Source organism: Corvus brachyrhynchos, unplaced genomic scaffold, assembly GCF_000691975.1.
Source record: "Corvus brachyrhynchos isolate BGI_N302 unplaced genomic scaffold, ASM69197v1 scaffold62, whole genome shotgun sequence".
Lineage (NCBI taxonomy): Eukaryota > Metazoa > Chordata > Aves > Passeriformes > Corvidae > Corvus > Corvus brachyrhynchos.
In genome coordinates this window covers 2012365-2021618 of record NW_008236629.1, presented here as the reverse complement: position 1 = coordinate 2021618, position 9254 = coordinate 2012365, and the positions used below count along the sequence as shown (strand labels likewise).

Here is a 9254-nt window from a genome sequence, read left to right as displayed (position 1 = left end):
AAGCTGAGAGACAATGCTGCACCACAGTTCAGGTGTCCTGAGCAGTCAAGTCTTGGAATGCTTTTGGTGCAAACAACAAAATCGGTTCTCAGATTGTGGTGAACTTCTTGCAGAGAGGTGAAGCTCAGTAAATGAGCTTGGCTGTAGTAGGTCTTTAATGTGATGAGGTGTCATGGCAGGTTTTAATATGCAATGTATGTGGGTAGTGTGTCTTTGTAATTCTGCTTTGGTCATTTCAGAAACTGCTCAAGAAGTCTACAGGGCAGCTGCAATACCAGCCACTTTCTTGGAGCCAGTTTTGGGTGCAGTTTAGAAATGAGCCTCCAAACCTTGCTTCTTAGTGCATGTATATTCAAGCTAATTTATGGGTTTGCATGTTAGTAATTAAAGTAATCCAAGCATCTATTCATGTGTTGCTGATCAATTAATCAGAAATGAGAATGAAGGATTCCATTGTGTGATATGGACATTTATAGGGTATATGCTGCCAGCCTGCCTGATTATTGCTTCTAAAACATTTGGATGTAGGTCTCCTTACCAGATATTTTATTTAATTATTTTAGTTAAGTTTCATAAGGCTTTATGAGGGTAGGAAGATATTTATAGAAATGCTGACTTGTGTGGCTCTTCAGTGATACTTTTTTTGTTTGGGTCTGTTTTTCACATCTCTTTCATTTGGTGAGAATCTTAATGTCTCATGTGGGAGATCTTGGTTTAGATTTTAATCTGTTGGCTTACTTCTGAAATAAAACAAACAAAACCCCCACCCTCTCAAACCTCAGGTTTGGGTTTCTTTTGTTCCTAAATATATTCTGCTTTCCATCTGCTTCTGGGTTTAACTGCCTTCTATTGTATTTATCTTTGCAATTGTCTCTTTCTCATTGCTTTGTTTTTTCTTCTGTATTCTGTTTGTGGGAAGAAGTTCAAAAAAGTTTCTCTTTTTCCTCATTTCAGGCACAATCTGGTACATTTGTGAAAGGCAGTGTCTGAACATGTGTAGCACATTAGTGCAAGTGGTTCTTACAGAACCCAGTAAGAGGCAATTGGGCACTTAACATTGATTTAAGTAATGTTTATTGGATACGAGAGAAGCAAAAAGGGGGTAGTGTAGATAACTTTACATCTGTTCAGTTGCTGGAACCCCAGGCTGAACAGCGCTGGACAGACCTCAGGCCATGCAAACCCTGTCTGTGTTGCAGATGAGCAGTACTGTAGTCTTTAGAGCTTTTGCAGTATGTCCTGGGCAGTTAATAGCTCAATTTATCATTTCCTCTGCCAAGGAAAAGGATGTTAACACAAAAACATGCAGCTTTACCTCAGGATATAATGAGATACAGAATCACAGAATAGGAGCCATTAAAGGTGATCTAGTCCAACTCCCCTGCAATGAGCAGGGACAGTCTTAAACAGATCAGGTCACCCAGAGCACTGTCCAACCTGGCCTTGAATGTTTCCAGGGGTGGGGAATCTACACCCTCTCGGCAATCTGTGCCAATGTTTCACCATGCTCATCAAACGATTCCTGGTCAGAATCTACCCTCTTTTAGTTTAAAGCCAATATCCCCTGTCCTATTGCTACTGCCTCTGCTGAAAAGTGTCCCCATCTTTCTTACAAGCTCCCTTTCAGTACTGAAAGGCTGCAACAAGATCTCCCTGGAGTTCTCCTGGCAAATTATACCATGTGCAAGTGCTGTAAGTGCCAGGTGCCGTTGGGGGCTGTGTATTCTGTCACAGTTAGTGCTGAGGTCACACTGATCTCAGGTGGTAAGTGGAGTGCAGGCCTGCACTGCTTCAGGTCAACTCGTGTGTGGATCACTAACTCCTTGATGTACAACAGTATTGTGTTTAAGATCACTGCCAGCAGGAACTTAAATCAGTATTGTTGGTTATATGTCAACCTATTAATTATGCTGGTGAAGTCAATTCCAACTTTTGGAGTAATTAAATTTTTTGAGTTGATTTATTTATTTTTGCTGAATTAGGTAACCTGAAACTGAAATGAGTATCCACAAGCAAGCTGAAAATGGAGCTGTAAACCTGCAGTCTGGAATTCAATTGACTGGCAGCTTGGGCTGTAGTTTGCTTTTAGGTCCTCTTGGTCAAAGACTAGGGCTAAACTGAAGTACTTTTATTCCATTACTAATGCAGCCATTGCATTCCTTAATAGTCTAATGCATTTCACTCATTTTGTTTCCCTACCTGGCTTCTGGTTTCCTATTCATTCCCTCCAAAAGCTGAGTGAGCCCCTGTTGTGGATGAGTAGAATGTACCTCACTCAAAAGACAGGCAGCAATGTATTTTGAGATAAAATAATGATTTGACAATTCACTGGAATTTAACAAAGTTTAACAGTGGTTTGATGAGGTTTAATAAGTTTAATGCAAGGTTCATCTTATCAATTAATGGAAGAAACATACAAAAAAGAAGGTTGAGTTCAAATTCATTCATTAATGAGTTCGTTTAGAGTGATTCTCAGATACTGGCAATGCAAAAAGTACAGTCCTGTTGAGTCACAAGGTTCTGAGTGGATTCCTTGCTTTCTAAACTCCATTTGGAGCTAGGAGTGGCTGGATCCATTCTTAGTCTCAGGCTTGGTCAGTAGTACACGTCTAATGGAATTATCCATACTGTTTGTAATAATTTGAAGTGGATGGATTAGTAAGATTTCATAATACTGATGCAACAGCCTCTGTCACCTACTGAGCATCTGTCATGAGTAAGGAGTCTTTCCACCTTGGGTAAGGAAGGATCCCTTACCTTCAGGTAAGGGCCGAGCACCAAGTTTCTAACCCTGAGAGGTATCCCTGCTCTAGGTGGTCACCTGGCATCCAGTTAAGCTGCAGCTCAGGCAGAGCTCAAATCAGGCCCATCCTGATGGCAGTATTTGTAGGGTGAAGTAGTTGGCTGCTGGCCAATGGTATAGACAAGAGATGTCCTTGCTGATATCTTCTTCTGGACTTTGGTTATCTTGCTCTTTTGATGGTTATAAAACAACCTTTCAAAATATTTTTCAAGACACCTGTACTCCCTTGGACCAGACACTTTCTAGCTTGCAAGTTTATCCCGAGGACTTGGGGCTGGTTGCTCCTTAGTCAGCCTGAAAGTACAGCTGTGAGTCAAATGTATCCAGCATGACCCTCAGCTTCAGTGGCAATTCATTGTTTACTCTGTATCATCTCTGGGCTTAAGCCAAGTACAGGACTGTTATGCAACTCCTCAGTTTTAAACTCTTAATTTCTTAACTCTTCTGACATATTTCTTTGTTCTTTGCAGAAAAGGTACAGTTTAGCTGTTGGTCCTCCCAAAAAAGTTCCCAAAGTCAAGGGTGTAGAGTCTGCAGCAGTGCAAGCCTTTCTCAGACGGCAAGAAGAAGAAAAGAGGAAAAAAGGTAAAAGTACAAAATATCTCCTATGGGAGACTTTCATGGATTCTTTGGTATTTGTCACCTTATTCAAAGTTCTTGGAAATCTAGCTGCACATCTGTTTCTGGAATTTATGCATAGAACTGATTCTGAGGGAAAGCCAGAACTAAGGACCAGGGATGTTTACTTGCTTTCCTAAGGAGTTAAACATTAATCAGCTACATTAGCATTTATGGTTAGAGATTCAGAAGCAGTTTGGGTGAAGAGCAAAAAACTATCTGAACTTTAGTCAGCTTAACTTTGAAAAGCTTCATCTGTGTGAAAAATGGAAAGAGTTGCTGTTGTTTTGTCTTAGTCTAGTGTATCGGTACAGTCTGAATTTTAAAGAGTCGGCGCCACAATTTTTCCGCTTCTGTATTGCCTTTAAATAGTCTATGGAATAAACTAGTACTGCATTGCTTCTGATGTTAATGTTGTGTTAAAGGTAACCAAATCCAATGGACTGGATGGCCCAGGTTATTCCTCCTCTCCTGGGCCAGTCATGAGTCTGTTCCTTATCCCTACTGCCAGGTCCAGCCAGAAGCAAGACTAGGCATGAATTCCGCATGGGCATGCTGGCACACTCTGTGCTGTCACAGCGTTTGATGATAGAATAACACAAGGCGTGGTACCTTTACAGGCACCCAAAATATGAGTAGCCCAATCCATTTTCTAGGAATTTTTACTTTTTCTGAATCTTTCTGGTATTTGGCCCCCACTCCTTCATCTGTCCAGTATTTGGTATTTAGATGTCTCATTCACCAGGTAGTTCAGTCTGACTCTTGTCAGCAGATCACAGGCACGTGGTAGAGAGCATTACTTATGCAGAAAACAGCTAAGCCAGAACAGTAAGGATGTAGGACAGACTGTGGAGATAAACCCCTGTGCCCTATCAAACGTGTAATGACCAGCTGCTTGCTTATCTGTGTTCAGCTGCTTCTCTCTCCCCTATATCCCTCTACACACACACAGAGACTATTTTCTGATTCTTATCTCCCAATACTTATTCCCTCCCCTTCTTCAACCTCCCTTCAACATTTGATAGTAAGTTCTGTACAGTCTCAAGGTTCTCTTGCTCAGTCTCAGAACTCTGTCTGCTACCCAGAGATCCCATAAATTCTGTACCTTCTTATACAGTGATTGTCCATATTTTTCATAGCATCCTGGAAAGCTGCTTCCCTCAAAAAGCCTTAGTGGGTTTTGTTATAGCAGCATTTGACTTAATTGCTTGCCTTTGTTGGAGCAGCTGATACAGGTGGGTTAGCCTGCCCTGTTGGCAGACCTGTAGTCACTTTCTGGACTATTTTGGATAGCTGTTAGCCAGTTATCTTTAAAGTTACTGTCCTAAGTGGTTTTTTAGTTTGGAAAATATTGAAATAAAAAGTAGTGCTTTTGCATAACTTTCTCCTGATTTTCTTGCAGCGCTGGAAGAAAGAAGGAAGAAAGAGCAGCTCTTGGCAAGGCGCATTGAACTGAAACATGACAGAAAGGCAAGAGCCATGGCCTCACGAATGTTGAAGAGAAAGCTAAAAAGAGGAGGACTTGTGAGAATGTTGCTCAAGCCCCAGAGGCTGAGTATGCAACAGAAGATGAAGCTGAGCAACTTGAATACAGTCAGACAGAATCTGAGCATGAGCAAGAAGAATATGAAGAGAAACCATCCAAAGCTGCAGTGAAACCAAAGGCACCTCCCAAAAGTGCACCAGCACCTCTGAACTTTGCAGAGCTATTGAGGCTTGCTGAAAAGAAACAATATGAACCAGTGGAAATAAAACCAGTGAAAAAGGTGGAAGAGAGGCCCAGAACTGCAGAAGAATTGAGAGAGAGGGAGTTCTTGGGACGCAAAAACAAAAAAGTAGAAATGCATAAGAAAAGTGAGAAGGAGATTAAGCCTGCAGGGATATCCAGTTCTTCAAAAAAACTGTCTTCTCAAAAAGCATCTGTAAATGCAAAACTTAATAAAAGTTCAGTAGATAAACATTCCACATCTAAAAGCAGTCTGTCACTTTCTATGGGTGGTATTGATAAGAAATCCAAAGCACCAGCATTGACTGAAAAACACCCACGGTCATCATCTTCTTCCAGACTTGATCAAATGGAAAGAAACTCACAAAATGGTTCCTTAAAAAGCTCTACTGGTAGCAGTCATAGTAAATTACCTGTCAATGGTATTAAAAAGTCTGGCTCAAGCTCTCACGTGCCACCCTCAAAACCCATGGCCAATGGGGCTCAGAGGCTGCCATCTGCTAAAGAATCCAGCCTGAAAAAGTCTGCCCATGCAAAACCAGGAAAACCTGCAGCCCTTCAACATGGAATCAACTCCAATGCAAAGCGATCAGGCAGCAGCTTAGGAAAAGGAGGACCTGGACATCCCGGGGGCGGTTCAAGTGCAGGACCGGGGCGATCAAGCAGCAGTTCTGGCGTGGGACCTGGGAGGCCAGGAAGTGGTTTAAGCTCAGGACCTGCGCGACTGGGCAGCAGCTCAGTCCCAGGACCTGGGAGGCCAGGCAGCAGCTCAAGCACAGGACCTGGGCGACCGGGGGGTGGCTCAGGAGTGGGACCAGGAAGGCCAACAGGCAGCTCAAGCACAGGACCTGGGCGACCGGGCAGCAGCTCAGGCGTGGGACTGAAGCGACCGGGCAGCAGCTTGGGCACTGGATCAGGAAGGCCGGGCAGCAGCACAAACATAGGACCAGGGCGACCAGGCAGCAGCTTGGGAACAGGACCAGGAAGGCCAGGAGTCAGTCCAAGCACAGGAGCCAAGCGACCAGGCAGCAGCTTGGGCACTGGACCAGGGAGGCCGGGCATCAGCACAAGCACAGGACCTGTGCGACCAGGCAGTGGCCCGGGCACAGCTGTAAAACCCAAGTGTACTGTCGTGTCAGAAACCATTTCTTCTAAAAACCTTGTCACAAGACCTAGCAATGGACAGATGAATGGAATGAGACCTTTTCCAGGGCATAGACCTGTGCTTCATCCTCAAGGTATGCATTTCTAGAACAACCAATTTTTTCACTGTTGTGGTTTAACTCCAGCTGGCAACTAAGAACCATGCAGCTGCACACTTGCCCTGTCCTCCTGTAGGGAGAAGAATTGGAAAAAAAAGTGAAACTCAGATAAGAACAGTCTAATAATTGATACAAAATTAAATATAGCAACTTCTTATTTATTTTTACCTATGTTCATAATTCTTGAAATACAGGTGGTGTGAAGTATCACATGAAAGGAAACTAAGCAGCCTGTGATGGATATTGGTATATGAATGCTGTTAGAAGGAGCAGAATTGAAGGATTTGCTTCCAGCGTTGCTTGATAGTTGGTCTGTAAAACTTTGTAGCGTCTTAAATAACAGATGCTTGAAGGGCTACATGAAAAATCAGTCACAAGTTTTACATTTCAGTGTTTTTGCAAATTTATTTTATCAGTGACAAGCAGTTCTAAAAATTTATTTCTGATCAGGAGCAAGCAGTGTGGAGTGTAATGAATAAGTGACTAGAAAACCCTGAACAAAGAACAGGTATCTGTCGAGTTGTTTCCTCAGGATGCCATTGCTAATACTGATGTGTAATCTCCTCTAGCATAACTCAGAGGAAGTATTTCCTCTTGCTGAATTTCTGAGAAATGCTGGTTAACTTGAGCCAGAAGCTTTCCACCTTGAAGCCCAGAAAATGGCTGTGCCTAAGGTATAGCAAGGAGAAGTACTGTTAAATTAATGTAGTGTTCATGTTATTAACGATTGTCTTCTCTCCCATCATTTAGGTCTTGGAAGACCACCTATTAGTTACAAGAGACAAATAGATGATGATGATGATGATGATGAATATGACTCTGAAATGGATGACTTCATTGAAGATGAAGGGGAACCTCAAGAAGAAATATCAAAACATATTCGGGAAATATTTGGCTATGACCGGAAAAGGTAAGAAAAGTGACAAGTTTAAGATACTGCAGAACAAGCAGTAGAACAAGTAATTATTCTTCCTAAGAAGGGATATGAATTCATTAGCTGGTTTTTTTTAAGTGTTAAAAACTGATATTTAATTTTCAGGTACAAAGATGAAAGTGATTATGCCTTACGTTATATGGAGAGCAGCTGGAGAGAGCAACAGAAAGAAGAAGCTAGGAGGTATGCATGGATTTAAACGTGGATACAAATTGGGAAGTTTGTTTGTTGCTGAAGTCATAGGGCTAAGCTAGCAAATATCCAATCTGCTTTTTATAGCAGAGGTATATAAGCCTTACAATTTTTTATAAGAAAGCTTAAGTAAAGATGGAACTCATACAGTCAGTGGTGGGTACACTAAATAAGTCATGTATGTTCTTATCTATCACAAACCTGGCTTGTTAAGAACCAATAAAAACCAAAGCTAATTAATTTCGAAAAATCTTTTTAAAAATACAAATTTCAGTTGAAATTCCAAATCCTTTAACTTGTCCCAAACATTACAACATTCTGCTAGTTTGAGGTCTGGAAATTTTGTTTTTCTCTATACACGTGTGTGTGTCTGTATTTCTGTAGAAGTATAAAAAGTATGCTGACAAGATTTTGTAGTCACTGATTTAAAATATGAAGATGATATTTTCATATTGGTTTTGGCCTTTGGGCCTGGGCAATTCTTGTGTCATAAACTGATTTTCTTTTTGTTTTTTAATGAGTGGTGGGACAAGTTTTGTGAAAGCTGTGTAAGGGTTTTTTATAGAAAGTTAAAATACTGGAATGCATGGAGTTACCAAATTCTTTTGTTCAACTGAAGTTCCTATGTGGTTATTTAGAAGGTGCCTTGAGCATTAGAAACTTGCATCTTTGAAGTTATAATCAGTGTCCTTATTCCTCCTGGCTCCTGCGGAATAGCTGCAGCCCATGGAAAGATATAGTCTGTTAAGTGGAGTTAGGGGAAATAACTGGAATTTTAAAGTGATACTGCTTTTAACCAAACTCTGTTGACATCTTAGAGTGAGCTTTTGCAGAGTTGAATTCCTGACTCACTTTAACTACACATGCACCATAAAGGAAGTGGAGATAAGAAACTTGAGTTAAATTCAGTTTTACCTTTTCAATGGATGTGTTTCAGTAGCTGCATTTTGGGAGAAAAAAAGACCTTATGTATTAAATTTAGTAAATATTTTTACACAATCTTTATTTTTGAACAGAAGTCTTGAATATTTTCTCTTGAAATATTTGATTCTAGTCTTATGATAAAAAAATCTTGATTTCTTAAAGCTATATTCATTCTATAACTAAAGAACATCTGATATGAAATTATTCTTCAAATCAGCTGTAGTACTTTTAGCATTGCTTTTGTAGAAGTAAAACCTCAAGTGTCCTGAGTAGCAGTGTAAAGGATTTAATCTTGTTTGGCAGCTTGAGACTTGGTGTTCAGGAAGACTTGGAAGAATTGAGACGGGAAGAAGAAGAATTGAAACGCAAGAGACAGTCAAAGAAGCTGAGGACACGTTAACTGACTTACGATGTTGACTTTGTTCATGTTTCTGCTCCCCTCTGCCTTCATACATCTCTTATTCTACTTCAGTTTCCATTTGCTTGTTAGAGGGCAAAAGAATATTTAAAGGGATTAAAGTACTGAAAAGCAAGGCTTTAGTTTGACCTAAATAAGATATTTATTTTTAATACTTGCCAGGGTTGTTTTTTTATGAAGAAATTAATGCACTAATGCATATTAAATGGAATAAAATTAATAGATGTTTCCATTGATTAAACCAGTTCAAGATGCCAGCAGAAATATTGACTAGCTATGCACTGACTTGGAACTGTGTGGGCCATGTACCAGTAAACCAATTTTGCATTCACTTGAAAGCATTCTTGTTCCCTGATATTTCTTGAGACTTGGAAAGA

General features: G+C 40.7%; 1 protein-coding gene across 1 annotated transcript; it reads left to right on the top strand.

Annotated features, from left to right (window-relative positions):
• Positions 1–3237: 3237 nt before the first annotated feature.
• On the top strand, positions 3238–8992 carry SPTY2D1 (SPT2 chromatin protein domain containing 1; the record flags this gene model as incomplete). The annotated part of the gene is given in 6 exon segments (XM_017726566.1): positions 3238–3388; positions 4824–4910; positions 4913–6385; positions 7160–7319; positions 7449–7526; positions 8763–8992. Coding segments are annotated over 6 exon segments (2046 nt in total), but the record flags the coding sequence as incomplete, so codon positions are not given.
• Positions 8993–9254: the final 262 nt, after the last annotated feature.